The sequence below is a fragment of the Uranotaenia lowii genome, chromosome 2 (assembly GCF_029784155.1).
Source record: "Uranotaenia lowii strain MFRU-FL chromosome 2, ASM2978415v1, whole genome shotgun sequence".
Lineage (NCBI taxonomy): Eukaryota > Metazoa > Arthropoda > Insecta > Diptera > Culicidae > Uranotaenia > Uranotaenia lowii.
Window position 1 is genome coordinate 636,840 of NC_073692.1, and position 21,137 is coordinate 657,976.

General features: G+C 31.0%; 1 protein-coding gene across 1 annotated transcript in view; it reads right to left on the minus strand.

Moving 5' to 3' along the window:
- Window positions 1-10,301: 10,301 nt before the first annotated feature.
- Window positions 10,302-21,137, minus strand: part of LOC129748273 (uncharacterized) — a 41,806-nt gene continuing 30,970 nt past the window's right edge. Inside the window, exon 9 of the mRNA XM_055742813.1 lies at window positions 10,302-10,383. Within this exon, the coding sequence (XP_055598788.1) occupies window positions 10,302-10,383 (82 nt within the window). The remainder of the gene's footprint in view (window positions 10,384-21,137) is intronic.

The following is a 21,137-nucleotide window of genomic DNA, read 5'->3' on the forward strand; positions in this document are numbered from 1 at the left end:
ACAAAGAACAAAAGCAAATCTAAGTACGGAAAGAATTCTTATTTATTAAATGGAGAAAAACTACTTTAAACCTTTGATTTTTCGATTTTGATTTTTGGCTTTTATTTAACGTTACTGTGTAGTGTGTGTAGGGTGTGGGTTGGGCTGTAGTTGGCTGGATGCGGTACGTACCGATGTTGCGATGCTTACTACGGTGGTGAGCGCTCACTGCTGGTCGACCTTCCTTCGGGGATTTCCGCTTACCAAATGGTTCCCAATATGGCGGCGGGGATTGGTTGGGAAATCCACCTCTCGAGATATTCCTTGTGCTGTTTTGGATGGTGCTTGTCCGGCTTTGACAAACAGGTGAGGGTTTAACGGCGTCTTCCTTCTTTGGCTCGATCAGCGGACCACGGCAAGACCGTATTGGTCGCGCTGAGAAGGGCTCTCCTTTATGATTAGAGACCCGAGAAACTTGTCCCGAGTCCCGAGAGATGGGCCTCCTTTACGTTTATGGTTTACCTTGAACCAGAGGCCGAACGTCCTATTACGGTTAGACGTAGCTTACACCAGGTAAGCTAGGCCGAATCGTGCGACGGTGATTAAACGGTGACAGCAAAACACGAGAACTTCACACAACAATTAACGATTGTGGGTTCCAAAACTCACAACTCCACATACATAGAGTTGGACAAAATCACGTCTGACTCGCACGAACGCCGGAAGAATTAGGAGGCTGAGTCAACGACTCTTCTTCTTGGGTTTCCGCTCCACATTCTTCTTTCTCATTCCATCTAACTCGTTTGGGCGAGTTCTTGCAGATTGCATGCAACCCACATGCAATGTCGACCTTGAAGACGATGTTGGTTGCAGCCTTGCTGCCGATGAAACCACACGCCCAACTTAAAACTAACAATTATGTTTTTTTGTTAAACCTAACTTCTATATAATTATATTTATCTCTAAACCTAACTAAATTTTAAAATCAAGACGAAAAACAACAGTTTGACAAATTATTAAAAACAAATTAAAAAACCATCTGAGGCATTTGTAACGACGGTTACAGATTCAAGCTGAAATGCAGTGAAAATCATATAACGATAGCCTTGTATGTTTACGGACGTGAAGACTCCTGTAGACCTCAACTCAGAGGATATTTTCAAGTGTCGAGAAGTTAAAACCTACTTCGAGAATACCGTCATCAGTTGAAGCAAGGAGAGTTCTTTCATCTTCCTTTCCTAGGGATCGTGCTCGGTGATTGTCCTATTGCTGGAAGAATGTTGCATTGAATCCTGGACATATTTTAGAAGCTGTTCTTCAGAACGCGGGACGTGCAGGTAGATAAAATGAACGAAAAAAACAAAAATGCACACAGGTTTACACTTTTCAATTATAGATTTTTTTTGCGATGCAATAACCGGGATACGGCCCTTCACGATGTGATACGAAAAATACCTCTGCAGAAGAGCGAGCAAACTAAAACCGGCTGGGATCACAATGTTTTACTTCAAATCTCCCAAAAGCGTTCTATTTGAAGATGAAGAAGGGAAAATCGGGTAACTGGAACTGCTGCTGACGAATTGGATGTTGCCCGTCAAATAGTGTCGCGAAACGAATTGATACGAGGTTCTATCTGTGCCTAGAAGCAAATTTAATCGAACCGACTGGCTCACTGGACTCACTCTCTTCGAAATGGCACTTAATCTACGATCCGAGATCTAGTCAATCAGAGAAACATTTGTAACATTTCAAAAATAAAATAAAAAATTGGTTACATGCCGTACACACGGTACACGGATGCAGAATTTATTTTCTTTGAGTTTTCAAGACTCCCCCGGAAGCAAGGGCATTTCCTTAAAAATTGAACACAAATTTCTGCATTCTCTGAAGATTCAAAAATAAAATTTTCTGCGAAAACAAATTTTTCATGTTTACAAACAAATGCAACGAGCCTACCACTTGCTATCACAATCACCACCGCGCGCTTCTCGCCTACTTACTGCAAAAGTCGGATAACCTAGTATTTTAAAGACCTTGTCTGTGCACTGTATTGTCTGGACCACTACTTTTTTGTATTCCAAATATTCAATGGCAATAAAGGGTGTGTTACATCAAATTGCATCATGGAAAAAACGCTGTAGAAATTTAATTTTTAGGAATGATAGCTTCAGCTTTCGCTTATAATCAGATAAGAGTGTATAGATCACGTTGGCTTTTCGTAAATTTGGAAAAATGTCTGATCACTCATTTCGAGAATCCAGAGTTGTCACATTTGGGACATCGATAAGATGCTAGGAATCGTCTGATTCACGGTCCGCAGAGTACTAAAACGATACTTTGAGAACCAAACCATCGACCGGAAGGCGAAGAACGGCAAAAATGGATGCTCCGTCAGTAAAAAAGTTCACAAGCGCGTAGTTAAGCATTTTAGACGTGAACCGAGAAGTTCGGTCCGGGATGTCGACAAAAAGCTGAATTTGTCAAGTTCATTCGTCCGGCGGACCAAGCAGCTGGGGGGCCTGCGTACATACAAGGTTGAGAAGGCTCTTAACCGCGACAAAAGGCAAAACATGGTGGGGAAGACGCGAGCCCGGAAGCTGTACACCGAAATGCTGACGAAGCCGCATTGCCTGGTGATAGATGACGAAACCTACGTCAAAGCGGACTATCGTCAGCTGCCGGGCCTGTTGTTCTTCATCACAGAGGACAAATTCAACGTTCCGGAGGAGATTCGCAAGCAGAAACTATCCAAGTTTGCCAAAAAGTACATGGTGTGGCAAGCGATCTACTCTTGCGGAAAGCGGAGCGCCCCCTTCGTAATGACCGGCACGGTAAACGGGCAGGTTTACCTTCAGGAGTGCCTACAGAAGCGCTTACTACCACTATTGAAGCAGCACGAGGGCTCGACCATCTTCTGGCCGGATCTCGCTTCGTGCCACTATTCAAAGACGTGTTGGAGTGGTACGAAGCCAACGGGGTCACCTTCGTGCCAGAGGAAATGAACCCGCCCAACGCACCGGAGCTTCGCCCAATAGAGAAATATTGGGCGATTATGAACTAGCCCCTCCGGAAGAATCCAAAAGTTGTCAATTCGGAGGCCGACTTCAAGAGGATTTCTGTTAAAAAAAACTAAAACCTGACGCTGTTAAAGTACACCACACAAGCACTTTCTGGCCAAATTTTTCCACCTTAATCGACTTCTCGTGGTCACTCACATCCTCCCCAATAGCTGCAGTGTAGAATTGTGGTCCGGGAAAAGTACTCTTTTACATAAGTTACATCGTCCATGAGAATGCACGCATCTGGCTTCTGCAAAATCCGATGATACAGCTTCCGGGCTCTGGTTCTGACTCGTGATTTTTGTTCAGCCGTTTGTTTGGACACTTTCTGCTTCTTATATGTCTTCAGGTTGTTTTTCGCATCTTGATTCGCTGTACCATTCCGATCGATGTCCCAGCTTTTTTCGCCTAATGCCGTATGGGCATCGATTGATTCCGGTTGATGAGGTTGATTACCTTACGGTCCAGATATGGGTCAGATCGTCCTGGTTTTCTGTCTCTTCCTGGCAAATCATCGAACCTTATGGACGGGTTAAAGAGGAAGGTGTGAGCATACGGGCTTGGGCTCGAAGTATGAATAAAAAGAAAATGCCAAAATTTGTTTAATAGTTTTTATTTCACTGTTTAAAATTTTCAAAAGGATTGGTTTACTAGAGCGGATTTCTACAGAGTTTTTTTCGTGATGCAATTTGATGTGACACACCCTTTAGTTGTCCACACAATTAACTTTAAACTGAATTAAACTGAAACTTGACAATTCACCATTAGCGTGCACGTCAGTCAGTGTGCGACCCTAGCGAGCTCGCCAAGTGTTTATAGCGCTTACCACCCCCCCCCCCCCCCCCTCCGACTGGATAGGTCCTGTGGCCATCAGCTACTAATTTACTATCGCTTTTTCGAAAACAGTGAATATAAAAGTGTGATATATGTGATCAATAAATAGTTTTACGAATAAGTTAACTGTAATTGTTGAAAAAATATTTATATTAACGTATAATTCAAGTAGCTTGATATTAGAACGCGTGTTGAGAGGACAGCCTGAACATATTGACGCGAATTTCTTGCGAGTTGAGAGGCGAGAGGACAGCCTGATCGTTTTGATTACAATTTCAAGAGAGTTGAGTAACAGTCTGAAATTGGATGGCGGATTGGGAGAGCCGCCAGTGCATATTGATGCGAATTTCAAGCGAGTTGAGAAAACAGCTTGAAAATGAAAGGCGAGTTAAGAGGACATCCTGAGCGTTTTGATAACAATTTCTAGCGAGTTGAGTAACAGTTTGAAATTGGATGGCAAGTTGGGAGAACTGCCAGTGCATACTGACGAGAATGTCAAGCGAGTTGAGAGCTTGAAAATGAAAAGGCGAGTTGAGAGGACAGTCTGAGCGTTTTAATAACAATTTCTAGCGAGTTGAGAGGACAGCTTGAAATTGGATGACGAGTTGGGAGAACCGCCAATGCAAAATGACGCGAATTTCAAGCGAGTTGAGAGGACAGCTTGAAAATAAAAGGCGAGTTGAAAGGACAGCCTGTGCGTTTTGATTACAATTTAAAGAGAGATGAAGGACAGATTGAAAATGGAAGGCGCGTTGAGAGGAAAACCTGAGCGCTATTATGAATTCAAGCGAGTTGAGATTACAGCTTGGACCACCTGAACATGTTAACGCGAATTTCAAGCGAGTTGAGAGAAAAGTATGATAGATTTTTATATTTATTTATTTGATCATTGGGATTTTAACATCTATGAGGTCATTCATTCTTCAGTCTAGATAGATAACAACTTAAACGATCGCCAGAAATTCAAAGACTAGCACATTCTTAATGTAGGGTTGCCATCCGTCCCAATTCAAAATAGTAGGTCAGTGCTTCTTATGAAATATCTTCTCGATCAATTTAAATTCTTGTCATTTTATTCTAACCTATAAGGCTGTAAAAATTAAATAACACTTTTATGAAGTTTCACTGACTTACACTGGAAAAACTATTCTTAAAGTGTCATGGAGTGGTATGAGGCAAATTCTGTCCAATTTGTTCCAAATGACATGGATTCGCCAAATTGCCCGGGGCTGCGTCCGGTGGAGCAGTACTGGGCAATAATGAAGCGGGAACTTCGGAAGAGCAAGAAGACAGTCAAAGACGAGAAGGACATGATCAGAAAATGGAAGAAAAAACTGAGAAACTGGTACCGGATGACTCTGTAAAGACTTTGATGACGGCATCAAGCGAAAATGCGTTCAATTTTACACATCGATTAACTTTTCTTTTGGGCTTTGAAGTAAATATACATACATATGTATAAAACTACCCTAAAATTTTGGTTTGATTCTAAACATTATAAGAAGATTGGCATGACATTTTCGGCGTCGCAATAATTTCGTGTTCGCCCTTTCATCTGGCAAGCTTATCTTTGCATCACCTTAAAAATCTGGTTCAGTTGAGCGTTAAACACGTTCTAGCGATGATAATATTTTTCGATTGAAGAGAATATTCTTTAAGTTTTATCCAAATGGTGATGGCTCTAGATGTTTCCCGGAATCCTAGCAGCTTAAGGAAAGAGATAAATTCCTGAGTGAAAATAAATAGATAATCAAAAACGACTGTTAAAATTTTTTACACTTTCTTCAAATTTCGTATGTTAAATACTTTGAAGCACAAAACTTTCGACTTGAGTGTTCGCAGTATACAAAGATGGAAGCTATCTTGAGAATTCAATTGCTTGAACAAATTTCGTTTATTTATCCATTTTTTATTACTTTGTATGAACTAGTTTACCTGAAGGAATATATACATATGCATGTATAGGAATATGAATATATATTAGAATAAGAGAATAAGAGTTTCTGAAATGTTTTTTCGATGTACCGCTTTCTTTTCGTGAAATGTGCCGCTTTTTTCTGAAAGTATCCGGTAAGCCTATCTTAATGCCTTATCAAATTGGAAACCAAGGGGGTTGAAAGATCAACTCGTATAAGAACGAATTAAATGTAGCGTTTTGAGGGAACAACCTGAAATAAATGTTTAAATATCGTAACTTGAGATAACAAGATAAAATAGAAAAGCATGTTGAGAAGACAGCTTTGGTGTTTTATCCAAATGATGATCAAGCAGGTTAAGGGAACAGCTTGTGATACGAGAGAACAATCAAGCGAGTCAGGAGGACATTATTTTTATATAGGAAACGCATACTCTGGCGTAGAGACGCCAGAGAGCTGCGTTCAAAATTTTGTTCTTAAAAGTTTACTAAAAAGAAACAAATTTGATTTTTTTTTCCTTTTTTATTATTTGTTTTTCATTTTGATTTGGGAAGGGGGCGGAGGATGTGTGGATGGATTAAGCCGACACTTGACAAATCACCGTGATAGTGCACGTCAGTCAATCAGTCAGCGAGTGCGACCCTGGTGAGCTCGCCGAGTGTAACAGCGCTTAGCTCCCCCGGTTGGATTGCTGTTGTGGCCATTCGGTATTCCTTAGGAGCTTTGGACTGGTCAGTACAATAGTAACTTCGTCAACTGAATAGGGCCGCAAAAATAATGAGTTTGAAAACCGGTTAATTTACGAGAAACTGTTGAAAACAGGGTCTCTAAATACTAATGGTGTTTGCGAGAGATTTTAAGATGCTAGTGAAATAATTTTTAAATATAATAAAAACTTCGTGTTGGTTTTCTTCAACAGTGTTATCAACTCTTAAGAAAATGTTGGATTTAGGCTTCCGAGTATTGAATTAATTTTTTCCCATAATTTTGAGTCAGATGAATTGCTTAAAATAATTTCATAGTAAGTCCTCTAGCATTTCCTCTTATAAAGCTTCACTTTTGTTTTTCGAAATATGACTTAGCTTTTCTTTTAGATGTTTTTTTTCTGGATTTCTTTTGACTCTTTAAAAAAATTATTTTTTTATTCTGATCAGTGTCCAAAGATCGAAATTTATCCACGGACAATGATTGCCTTTAAGCTATAAACAAGGAATTCTACGTGGAAGTGATTTTTTTTAAAGCACAAGCTTGCATCTTTTACAACACTAATTCCTCTCAAATAACCACTAAATCTCTCGGTGTGAATGGTATTATTTTCAAACTTACAAACTTCATGGTCTAAAATGTTAATACTACTAGGTCAAATAGTTTTTCTCCAGTCAGTTGAAATTTTTCGACAACCAAACAACTTGACTTGTTTTTCATATATTTTTATACGGTTCAGGACCACCCACGTCACCCACCCCAAGTTGGGTTTCAAAAGCCGGGCAGGCACTCAAAACGCGGCTGGTTTCCTCGGAGTAGCGCTTAAATCATCTGCTAGCAACCCATATCCCAATTCCCTTACAGCTTCCCCAGTGTAAATGAGATATGTAGATTTTTAATGCTAGTATCGATTTTTTGACAAATTTTCAAGAATCATAATTTTTTTTTTTTGTTTCGATTATAGTCGTTTTAACATCTTCATGTCATTCGCGACTTATATCAACGATGAAGTTGGCGGACAAGTGATTGAAAAACTTATCCGGTACAACTGTGATCGATGTTTACTCTTGGGCTCGAACTTACGGACATCGGCTCAGAAAGCAACTGACTTGCCAACTGAGCTATATCACAAGCCCCAAGAATCATAATTGAATTAATGTTTTCTTCACCAATGAAATAAAACACTTATTGGTCCTAAAACTGACTTCAAACTAACCTTCTGAAGACTGAATTTGTTTTTTTTTTTAAATATTTCAATCATTGAACTTAAAGTGAATTTTGTTTTCGTTTGTAGTCATTATTTTGCATTTGAACTACTGCTCGACCATCAATTTGAATGCTGAATTTTTTATTTTATTTATAACTTGTATTTGAATAAGGATCAGAATGATCAAGCAAACTGTATACAAGAAAACTCAAAATCTTATTTAACTTTTGCATAGTCAGTCATTCATTCCATTCATCATTCTATTTTTTTTTATTCATTTGCCCTACTTTTCCGATTTCCTTCCATGATTTATTTTCATTGACTCGCATTTTCATAGTTTGCCGAGTGCCGAGTTTATTTGTTTTGATCCACTGGCCAATCTTTGTTTGCAAATGTCTTGATTATCCAGTTGTTTACGACTGTTTGGTGATTGTGCAATTTTCTTCGACACCCACAGATGTTCAAGGCCAGAGCTTCCTTATCGCCTGATCCAAGACAATTGAGGCCTTCAGATTCAAAGGGGGGTAAGTGCCAAAAAATCAACGATTTTGAGTTAAGTTTACCAATCGAATCTTGTTGCCTTAATCTACATATGGTAAAAGAATTAAATTTTTCTTAACACATTTTCGATTGAATTAAAGTTGCTCGAATTTGAAAAAAAACATATGTAAAATCGAGTACCTTGACAACTTTATATCGCGTTTTCTCGAAACTCTCATTTGGGCACTTATCCCCCTGCTGATTCTGAGGGCTTCAATTGTATTAATAAACTTTTTCCCATTCACAAACAAAGGAAGATAAAAGAAAGGGAGCAATCGCTTTACCTACCCACTGCTATTTTCCAGTTCCGTGACTCACAAACTATTTGCCATAAATCACATAATCTTCTCTCTTTGTCCATTCATCAAATCGAGAATTGCTGTTAAATTTACTGAAAATATTCCTCAGTCAGAGGAACCAAAACATAAAGAAAAAGATTGAACGATTTCATTGCTCCAATATCTATCAATTACAATTACAGGACAGTTGTGGATTCCGTGGAGGTTTCGCCCGTTTTCAATCCGAATCCGGTGGAGGGAATGGGGGTAAGTGAACCATTTTCAGCCCACAACCACATCGTCGTGCCGACTGACCGAGGTCAGCAGGAACAGGTTCAGGAAAACATGAAAAAGCACAACACACATACCCAAACACCATTAAAAAGCAATAGAAAAAGCAACAGCACCAACAACATCACAAAACTGATTCCCAATTCTCCCACCGAAAAAATGTCGCTCAATTTCGAAATCCTATTTTCAGCACTACGCCGATTTGTACCATCTGGGCAAGGACCAGTCGCAGCCTCCGTCCCGAGTCAAGCAGGAGAACATGAGTCCCATCCTCAGGGACAATGTCGTGCGATTGTTGAAATCGGTCCGACCTTTGAGTTTCTCCTAGAGAAGTTCGGTTCGGACAAAATGGACAGCAGCCAGTCTGGACCAGGACCGGGACGAAGACCATTCAGGCTGCTGCTGCTGCTGCTGCGAATACAGTGATTGATTGCCGCCAGAATAAATGGAAGTCCTATTCATTCGAAATGCTGGAACAAGACAAATCGCAAAATAAATACTACACCGGCAGCAACATGGGTTGAGTTTTTTTTTATTAAAAACACAGAAGTGAGAGAAAGCAGAAAAAATATATACATAATCATTATTAATGAAATCATCCAATGGAGGACGACACAGCGCGCAGTGGGGAAAACCTTTTAGGAAGCCGGAGCCTGATTTTCGTCGATCGTCGTCAATTCTCCTGAAAAATGTGTTCGCTTAAAAGCATACATACCGGAAACCGATAACCTTTCACTGTTGAGAATTTTTGAGAGCAAAATTGAAAATGCAGACTTTGGCTCTTCCACGGTGTCGGTGTGTCCCGAGAAATGTCAGGTGGTAAAAAATTTCAACATGTTTTATTAAAGAGGTTTTAAACAAACATTCAAACATTTTTATGATTTTCCATAAATTGTTGTCCTTGTTGTCCGTTTGCTTGTCCTTGAAGGGATGCCATCGATCCCAAAATTAGAATTGTCATTAAACATCAACAATTTCTCCTGAAGTCATATTTGCGAACAGCGAGAACTTAGCCTGAGATTTGTGAAAGCTACATTTTTTTTCATTTTGATTGCCAATGCGCTAAAGGGTGTATCGAATTACATTTTTTCGGAATTCAAAACGCCTGTTCTCTTCTTCTTCTCTTTCAAGCATATAATAAGCACATTCCAAATTTGAGAGGATCCTGGAAAATGAAAGACTTGCGCCCTTCATTTTTCTTTTCAGCGTAATATCTGTCACAAGTGAACATACATTGCAAAGATTACTACAGCCAGGCCAACCATGTGGTAAATACCGCAAATATACTGTAACAAGGGTGGAAATGAAGCATGGAGTTCTCTGCCAAGCGCCTCACGTGAATTTTTAGATTAATTATTCAAAGTAATTGAAATTATACTAGCCTTCACTTAATGTTGAAAAAATAAAATCGTATAAAACGTTTGATTTCACGAAATGAATCGTTGTCTACGGGGAAAATCTACGGTCCACGCGTTTTATGTGTGATTTTCGTTCAAGGTTTCCAAGAAGGGACAACGAGCGCAAGCACCCCAAACAGAATGATTGAAGGCGGATATGCTTCCTCCAGCCAGTTTCTGCAGGTTTCCAATTTCGTTCTAGCGCTTCACGAGGACAACGATGATCGACACATTTATTCCACCGAAGGAGCAAACATTTCTCCTACATTACTTTTTTGACACTGGCTCATTAAACCGTTAAATTTAAGAAAAATTGCACTTTTTTTTTAAACAAAAATAACAATCACATTTTTTTTCCAATGGAGTGCAAGAAAAAGATTTATGTTGTCAACTAGCCATGGCCTACTCCGTTCGGATTTCGAAACGCCTGTTGCATAAAAACATTTTTTTTTTGAAATATGACTTTTTTATATTTGTAATTTTTGTAATTTTTGTCGTTTTTGTCATTTTTGTCATTTTTGTCATTTTTGTCATTTTTGTCATTTTTGTCATTTTTGTCATTTTTGTCATTTTTGTCATTTTTGTCATTTTTGTCATTTTTGTCATTTTTGTCATTTTTGTCATTTTTGTCATTTTTGTCATTTTTGTCATTTTTGTCATTTTTGTCATTTTTGTCATTTTTGTCATTTTTATAATTTTGGTCATTTTTGTCATTTTTGTCATTTTTGTCATTTTTGTCATTTTTGTCATTTTTGTCATTTTTGTCATTTTTGTCATTTTTGTCATTTTTGTCATTTTTGTCATTTTTGTCATTTTTGTCATTTTTGTCATTTTTGTCATTTTTGTCATTTTTGTCATTTTTGTCATTTTTGTCATTTTTGTCATTTTTGTCATTTTTGTCATTTTTGTCATTTTTGTCATTTTTGTCATTTTTGTCATTTTTGTCATTTTTGTCATTTTTGTCATTTTTGTCATTTTTGTCATTTTTGTCATTTTTGTCATTTTTGTCATTTTTGTCATTTTTGTCATTTTTGTCATTTTTGTCATTTTTGTCATTTTTGTCATTTTTGTCATTTTTGTCATTTTTGTCATTTTTGTCATTTTTGTCATTTTTGTCATTTTTGTCATTTTTGTCATTTTTGTCATTTTTGTCATTTTTGTCATTTTTGTCATTTTTGTCATTTTTGTCATTTTTGTCTTTTTTGTCTTTTTTGTCATTTTTGTCATTTTTGTCATTTTTGTCATTTTTGTCATTTTTGTCATTTTTGTCATTTTTGTCATTTTTGTCATTTTTGTCATTTTTGTCATTTTTGTCATTTTTGTCATTTTTGTCATTTTTGTCATTTTTGTCATTTTTGTCATTTTTGTCATTTTTGTCATTTTTGTCATTTTTGTCATTTTTGTCATTTTTGTCATTTTTGTCATTTTTGTCATTTTTGTCATTTTTGTCATTTTTGTCATTTTTGTCATTTTTGTCATTTTTGTCATTTTTGTCATTTTTGTCATTTTTGTCATTTTTGTCATTTTTGTCATTTTTGTCATTTTTGTCATTTTTGTCATTTTTGTCATTTTTGTCATTTTTGTCATTTTTGTCATTTTTGTCATTTTTGTCATTTTTGTCATTTTTGTCATTTTTGTCATTTTTGTCATTTTTGTCATTTTTGTCATTTTTGTCATTTTTGTCATTTTTGTCATTTTTGTCATTTTTGTCATTTTTGTCATTTTTGTCATTTTTGTCATTTTTGTCATTTTTGTCATTTTTGTCATTTTTGAAATTTTTGTCATTATTGTAATTTTTGTCATTTTTGTCATTTTTGTCATTTTTGTCATTTTTGTCATTTTTGTCATTTTTGTCATTTTTGTCATTTTTGTCATTTTTGTCATTTTTGTCATTTTTGTCATTTTTGTCATTTTTGTCATTTTTGTCATTTTTGTCATTTTTGTCATTTTTGTCATTTTTGTCATTTTTGTCATTTTTGTCATTTTTGTCATTTTTGTCATTTTTGTCATTTTTGTCATTTTTGTCATTTTTGTCATTTTTGTCATTTTTGTCATTTTTGTCATTTTTGTCATTTTTGTCATTTTTGTCATTTTTGTCATTTTTGTCATTTTTGTCATTTTTGTCATTTTTGTCATTTTTGTCATTTTTGTCATTTTTGTCATTTTTGTCATTTTTGTCATTTTTGTCATTTTTGTCATTTTTGTCATTTTTGTCATTTTTGTCATTTTTGTCATTTTTGTCATTTTTGTCATTTTTGTCATTTTTGTCATTTTTGTCATTTTTGTCATTTTTGTCATTTTTGTCATTTTTGTCATTTTTGTCATTTTTGTCATTTTTGTCATTTTTGTCATTTTTGTCATTTTTGTCATTTTTGTCATTTTTGTCATTTTTGTCATTTTTGTCATTTTTGTCATTTTTGTCATTTTTGTCATTTTTGTCATTTTTGTCATTTTTGTCATTTTTGTCATTTTTGTCATTTTTGTCATTTTTGTCATTTTTGTCATTTTTGTCATTTTTGTCATTTTTGTCATTTTTGTCATTTTTGTCATTTTTGTCATTTTTGTCATTTTTGTCATTTTGTCATTTTGTCATTTTTGTCATTTTTGTCATTTTTGTCATTTTTGTCATTTTTGTCATTTTTGTCATTTTTGTCATTTTTGTCATTTTTGTCATTTTTGTCATTTTTGTCATTTTTGTCATTTTTGTCATTTTTGTCATTTTTGTCATTTTTGTCATTTTTGTCATTTTTGTCATTTTTGTCATTTTTGTCATTTTTGTCATTTTTGTCATTTTTGTCATTTTTGTCATTTTTTGTCATTTTTGTCATTTTTGTCATTTTTGTCATTTTTGTCATTTTTGTCATTTTTGTCATTTTTGTCATTTTTGTCATTTGTCTTTTGTCATTTTTGTCATTTTTGTCATTTTTTGTCATTTTTGTCATTTTTTGTCATTTTGTCATTTTTGTCATTTTTGTCATTTTTGTCATTTTTGTCATTTTTGTCATTTTTGTCATTTTTGTCATTTTTGTCATTTTTGTCATTTTTGTCATTTTTGTCATTTTTGTCATTTTTGTCATTTTTGTCATTTTTGTCATTTTTGTCATTTTTGTCATTTTTGTCATTTTTGTCATTTTTGTCATTTTTGTCATTTTTGTCATTTTTGTCATTTTTGTCATTTTTGTCATTTTTGTCATTTTTGTCATTTTTGTCATTTTTGTCATTTTTGTCATTTTGTCATTTTTGTCATTTTTGTCATTTTTGTCATTTTTGTCATTTTTGTCATTTTTGTCATTTTTGTCATTTTTGTCATTTTTGTCATTTTTGTCATTTTGTCATTTTTGTCATTTTTGTCATTTTTGTCATTTTTGTCATTTTTGTCATTTTTGTCATTTTTGTCATTTTTGTCATTTTTGTCATTTTTGTCATTTTTGTCATTTTGTCATTTTTGTCATTTTTGTCATTTTTGTCATTTTTGTCATTTTTGTCATTTTTGTCATTTTTGTCATTTTTGTCATTTTTGTCATTTTTGTCATTTTTGTCATTTTTGTCATTTTTGTCATTTTGTCATTTTTGTCATTTTTGTCATTTTTGTCATTTTTGTCATTTTTGTCATTTTTTGTCATTTTTGTCATTTTTGTCATTTTTGTCATTTTTGTCATTTTTTGTCATTTTTGTCATTTTTGTCATTTTTGTCATTTTTGTCATTTTTGTCATTTTTGTCATTTTTGTCATTTTTGTCATTTTTGTCATTTTTGTCATTTTTGTCATTTTTGTCATTTTTGTCATTTTTGTCATTTTTGTCATTTTGTCATTTTTGTCATTTTGTCATTTTGTCATTTTTGTCATTTTTGTCATTTTTGTCATTTTTGTCATTTTTGTCATTTTTGTCATTTTTGTCATTTTTGTCATTTTTGTCATTTTTGTCATTTTTGTCATTTTGTCATTTTTGTCATTTTTGTCATTTTGTCATTTTTGTCATTTTTGTCATTTTTGTCATTTTTGTCATTTTTGTCATTTTTGTCATTTTTGTCATTTTTGTCATTTTTGTCATTTTTGTCATTTTTGTCATTTTTGTCATTTTTGTCATTTTTGTCATTTTTGTCATTTTGTCATTTTTGTCATTTTGTCATTTTGTCATTTTTGTCATTTTTGTCATTTTTGTCATTTTTGTCATTTTTGTCATTTTTGTCATTTTTGTCATTTTTGTCATTTTTGTCATTTTTGTCATTTTTGTCATTTTTGTCATTTTTGTCATTTTTGTCATTTTTGTCATTTTTTGTCATTTTTGTCATTTTTGTCATTTTGTCATTTTTGTCATTTTGTCATTTTTGTCATTTTTGTCATTTTTGTCATTTTTGTCATTTTGTCATTTTTGTCATTTTTGTCATTTTTGTCATTTTTGTCATTTTTGTCATTTTTTGTCATTTTTGTCATTTTTGTCATTTTTGTCATTTTTGTCATTTTTGTCATTTTTGTCATTTTTGTCATTTTTGTCATTTTTGTCATTTTTGTCATTTTTGTCATTTTTGTCATTTTTGTCATTTTTGTCATTTTGTCATTTTTGTCATTTTTGTCATTTTGTCATTTTTGTCATTTTTTGTCATTTTTGTCATTTTTGTCATTTTTGTCATTTTTGTCATTTTGTCATTTTTGTCATTTTTGTCATTTTTGTCATTTTTGTCATTTTTGTCATTTTTGTCATTTTTGTCATTTTTGTCATTTTGTCATTTTTGTCATTTTTGTCATTTTTGTCATTTTTGTCATTTTTGTCATTTTTGTCATTTTTGTCATTTTTGTCATTTTTGTCATTTTTGTCATTTTTGTCATTTTTGTCATTTTTGTCATTTTTGTCATTTTTGTCATTTTTGTCATTTTTGTCATTTTTGTCATTTTTGTCATTTTTGTCATTTTTGTCATTTTTGTCATTTTTGTCATTTTTGTCATTTTTGTCATTTTTGTCATTTTTGTCATTTTTGTCATTTTTGTCATTTTTGTCATTTTTGTCATTTTTGTCATTTTTGTCATTTTTGTCATTTTGTCATTTTTGTCATTTTTTTTATCATTATTGTAATTTTTGTCATTTTTGGTCATTTTTGTCATTTTTGTCATTTTTGTCATTTTTTGTCATTTTTGTCATTTTGTCATTTTTGTCATTTTTGTCATTTTTGTCATTTTTGTCATTTTTGTCATTTTTGTCATTTTTGTCATTTTTGTCATTTTTGTCATTTTTGTCATTTTTGTCATTTTTGTCATTTTTGTCATTTTTGTCATTTTTGTCATTTTTGTCATTTTTGTCATTTTTGTCATTTTTGTCATTTTTGTCATTTTTGTCATTTTTGTCATTTTTGTCATTTTTGTCATTTTTGTCATTTTTGTCATTTTTGTCATTTTTGTCATTTTTGTCATTTTTGTCATTTTTTGTCATTTTTGTCATTTTTGTCATTTTTGTCATTTTGTCATTTTTGTCATTTTTGTCATTTTTGTCATTTTTGTCATTTTTGTCATTTTTGTCATTTTTGTCATTTTTGTCATTTTTGTCATTTTTGTCATTTTTGTCATTTTTTGTCATTTTTTGTCATTTTTGTCATTTTTGTCATTTTTGTCATTTTTGTCATTTTTGTCATTTTTGTTCATTTTTGTCATTTTTGTCATTTTTGTCATTTTTGTCATTTTTGTCATTTTTGTCATTTTTGTCATTTTTGTCATTTTTGTCATTTTGTCATTTTTGTCATTTTTGTCATTTTTGTCATTTTTTGTCATTTTTGTCATTTTTGTCATTTTTGTCATTTTTGTCATTTTTGTCATTTTGTCATTTTTGTCATTTTTGTCATTTTTGTCATTTTTGTCATTTTTGTCATTTTTGTCATTTTGTTGTCATTTTTGTCATTTTTGTCATTTTGTCATTTTTGTCATTTTTGTCATTTTTGTCATTTTTGTCATTTTTGTCATTTTTGTCATTTTTGTCATTTTTGTCATTTTTGTCATTTTTGTCATTTTTGTCATTTTTGTCATTTTTGTCATTTTTGTCATTTTTGTCATTTTGTCATTTTTGTCATTTTTGTCATTTTTGTCATTTTTGTCATTTTTGTCATTTTTGTCATTTTTGTCATTTTTGTCATTTTTGTCATTTTTGTCATTTTTGTCATTTTGTCATTTTTGTCATTTTTGTCATTTTTGTCATTTTTGTCATTTTTGTCATTTTTGTCATTTTTGTCATTTTTGTCATTTTTGTCATTTTTGTCATTTTTGTCATTTTTGTCATTTTTGTCATTTTTGTCATTTTTGTCATTTTTATTTTGTCATTTTTTGTCATTTTTGTCATTTTTGTCATTTTTGTCATTTTGTCATTTTTGTCATTTTGTCATTTTTGTCATTTTTGTCATTTTTGTCATTTTTGTCATTTTTGTCATTTTTGTCATTTTTGTCATTTTTGTCATTTTGTCATTTTTGTCATTTTTGTCATTTTTGTCATTTTTGTCATTTTTGTCATTTTTGTCATTTTTGTCATTTTTGTCATTTTTGTCATTTTGTCATTTTTGTCATTTTTGTCATTTTTGTCATTTTGTCATTTTTGTCATTTTTGTCATTTTTGTCATTTTTGTCATTTTTGTCATTTTTGTCATTTTTGTCATTTTTGTCATTTTTGTCATTTTTGTCATTTTTGTCATTTTTGTCATTTTTGTCATTTTTGTCATTTTTGTCATTTTTGTCATTTTTGTCATTTTTGTCATTTTTGTCATTTTTGTCATTTTTGTCATTTTGTCATTTTTGTCATTTTTGTCATTTTTGTCATTTTTGTCATTTTTGTCATTTTTGTCATTTTTGTCATTTTTGTCATTTTGTCATTTTTGTCATTTTTGTCATTTTTGTCATTTTTGTCATTTTTGTCATTTTGTCATTTTTGTCATTTTTGTCATTTTTGTCATTTTTGTCATTTTGTCATTTTTGTCATTTTTGTCATTTTTGTCATTTTTGTCATTTTTGTCATTTTTGTCATTTTTGTCATTTTTGTCATTTTTGTCATTTTTGTCATTTTTGTCATTTTGTCATTTTTGTCATTTTTGTCATTTTTGTCATTTTTGTCATTTTTGTCATTTTTGTCATTTTTTTGTCATTTTTGTCATTTTTGTCATTTTTGTCATTTTGTCATTTTTGTCATTTTTGTCATTTTTGTCATTTTTGTCATTTTTGTCATTTTTGTCATTTTTGTCATTTTTGTCATTTTTGTCATTTTTGACATTTTGTCATTTTTGTCATTTTTGTCATTTTTGTCATTTTTGTCATTTTTGTCATTTTTGTCATTTTTGTCATTTTTGTCATTTTTGTCATTTTGTCATTTTTGTCATTTTTCATTTTGTCATTTTTGTCATTTTTGTCATTTTTGTCATTTTTGTCATTTTTGTCATTTTTGTCATTTTTGTCATTTTTGTCATTTTTGTCATTTTTGTCATTTTTGTCATTTTGTCATTTTTGTCATTTTTGTCATTTTTGTCATTTTTGTCATTTTTGTCATTTTTGTCATTTTTTGTCATTTTTGTCATTTTTGTCATTTTTGTCATTTTGTCATTTTTGTCATTTTTGTCATTTTTGTCATTTTTGTCATTTTGTCATTTTTGTCATTTTTGTCATTTTTGTCATTTTTGTCATTTTTGTCATTTTTGTCATTTTTGTCATTTTTGTCATTTTGTCATTTTTGTCATTTTTGTCATTTTTGTCATTTTTGTCATTTTTGTCATTTTTGTCATTTTTGTCATTTTTGTCATTTTTGTCATTTTTGTCATTTTTGTCATTTTTTTTGTCATTTTTGTCATTTTTGTCATTTTTGTCATTTTGGTCATTTTTGTCATTTTTGTCATTTTGTCATTTTTGTCATTTTTGTCATTTTTGTCATTTTTGTCATTTTTGTCATTTTTGTCATTTTTGTCATTTTTGTCATTTTTGTCATTTTTGTCATTTTTGTCATTTTTGTCATTTTTGTCATTTTTGTCATTTTAGTCATTTTTGTCATTTTCGTCATTTTTGTCATTTTTGTCATTTTTGTCATTTTTGTCATTTTTGTCATTTTTGTCATTTTTGTCATTTTTGTCATTTTTGTCATTTTTGTCATTTTTGTCATTTTTGTCATTTTTGTCATTTTTTTTGTCATTTTTGTCATTTTTGTCATTTTTGTCATTTTTGTCATTTTTGTCATTTTTGTCATTTTTGTCATTTTTGTCATTTTGTCATTTTTGTCATTTTTGTCATTTTTGTCATTTTTGTCATTTTTGTCATTTTTGTCATTTTTGTCATTTTTGTCATTTTTGTCATTTTTGTCATTTTTGTCATTTTTGTCATTTTTGTCATTTTTGTCATTTTTGTCATTTTTGTCATTTTTGTCATTTTTGTCATTTTTGTCATTTTTGTCATTTTTGTCATTTTTGTCATTTTTGTCATTTTTGTCATTTTTGTCATTTTTGTCATTTTTGTCATTTTTGTCATTTTTGTCATTTTTGTCATTTTTGTCATTTTTGTCATTTTTGTCATTTTTGTCATTTTTGTCATTTTTGTCATTTTTGTCATTTTTGTCATTTTTGTCATTTTTGTCATTTTGTCATTTTTGTCATTTTTGTCATTTTTGTCATTTTTGTCATTTTTGTCATTTTTGTCATTTTTGTCATTTTTGTCATTTTTGTCATTTTTGTCATTTTTGTCATTTTTGTCATTTTTGTCATTTTTGTCATTTTTGTCATTTTTGTCATTTTTGTCATTTTTGTCATTTTTGTCATTTTTGTCATTTTTGTCATTTTTGTCATTTTTGTCATTTTTGTCATTTTTGTCATTTTTGTCATTTTTGTCATTTTTGTCATTTTTGTCATTTTTGTCATTTTTGTCATTTTTGTCATTTTGTCATTTTTGTCATTTTTGTCATTTTTGTCATTTTTGTCATTTTTGTCATTTTTGTCATTTTTGTCATTTTTGTCATTTTTGTCATTTTTGTCATTTTTGTCATTTTTGTCATTTTTGTCATTTTTGTCATTTTTGTCATTTTTGTCATTTTTGTCATTTTTGTCATTTTTGTCATTTTTGTCATTTTTGTCATTTTTGTCATTTTTGTCATTTTTGTCATTTTTGTCATTTTTGTCATTTTTGTCATTTTTGTCATTTTTGTCATTTTTGTCATTTTTGTCATTTTTGTCATTTTTGTCATTTTTGTCATTTTTGTCATTTTTGTCATTTTTGTCATTTTTGTCATTTTTGTCATTTTTGTCATTTTTGTCATTTTTGTCATTTTTGTCATTTTTGTCATTTTTGTCATTTTTGTCATTTTTGTCATTTTTGTCATTTTTGTCATTTTTGTCATTTTTGTCATTTTTGTCATTTTTGTCATTTTTGTCATTTTTGTCATTTTTGTCATTTTTGTCATTTTTGTCATTTTTGTCATTTTTGTCATTTTTGTCATTTTTGTCATTTTTGTCATTTTTGTCATTTTTGTCATTTTTGTCATTTTTGTCATTTTTGTCATTTTTGTCATTTTTGTCATTTTGTCATTTTTGTCATTTTTGTCATTTTTGTCATTTTTGTCATTTTTGTCATTTTTGTCATTTTTGTCATTTTTGTCATTTTTGTCATTTTTGTCATTTTTGTCATTTTTGTCATTTTTGTCATTTTTGTCATTTTTGTCATTTTTGTCATTTTTGTCATTTTTGTCATTTTTGTCATTTTGTCATTTTGTCATTTTTGTCATTTTTGTCATTTTGTCATTTTTGTCATTTTTGTCATTTTTGTCATTTTTGTCATTTTTGTCATTTTTGTCATTTTTGTCATTTTTGTCATTTTTGTCATTTTTGTCATTTTTGTCATTTTTGTCATTTTTGTCATTTTTGTCATTTTTGTCATTTTTGTCATTTTTGTCATTTTTGTCATTTTTGTCATTTTTGTCATTTTTGTCATTTTTGTCATTTTTGTCATTTTTGTCATTTTTGTCATTTTTGTCATTTTTGTCATTTTTGTCATTTTTGTCATTTTTGTCATTTTTGTCATTTTTGTCATTTTTGTCATTTTTGTCATTTTTGTCATTTTTGTCATTTTTGTCATTTTTGTCATTTTTGTCATTTTTGTCATTTTTGTCATTTTTGTCATTTTTGTCATTTTTGTCATTTTTGTCATTTTTGTCATTTTTGTCATTTTTGTCATTTTTGTCATTTTGTCATTTTTGTCATTTTTGTCATTTTTGTCATTTTTGTCATTTTTGTCATTTTTGTCATTTTTGTCATTTTTGTCATTTTTGTCATTTTTGTCATTTTTGTCATTTTTGTCATTTTTGTCATTTTTGTCATTTTGTCATTTTTGTCATTTTTGTCATTTTTGTCATTTTTGTCATTTTGTCATTTTTGTCATTTTTGTCATTTTTGTCATTTTTGTCATTTTTGTCATTTTTGTCATTTTTGTCATTTTTGTCATTTTTGTCATTTTTGTCATTTTTGTCATTTTTGTCATTTTTGTCATTTTTGTCATTTTTGTCATTTTTGTCATTTTTGTCATTTTTGTCATTTTTGTCATTTTTGTCATTTTTGTCATTTTTGTCATTTTTGTCATTTTTGTCATTTTTGTCATTTTGTCATTTTTGTCATTTTTGTCATTTTTGTCATTTTTGTCATTTTTGTCATTTTTGTCATTTTTGTCATTTTTGTCATTTTTGTCATTTTTGTCATTTTTGTCATTTTTGTCATTTTTGTCATTTTTGTCATTTTTGTCATTTTTGTCATTTTTGTCATTTTTGTCATTTTTGTCATTTTTGTCATTTTTGTCATTTTTGTCATTTTTGTCATTTTTGTCATTTTTGTCATTTTTGTCATTTTTGTCATTTTTGTCATTTTTGTCATTTTTGTCATTTTTGTCATTTTTGTCATTTTTGTCATTTTTGTCATTTTGTCATTTTTGTCATTTTTGTC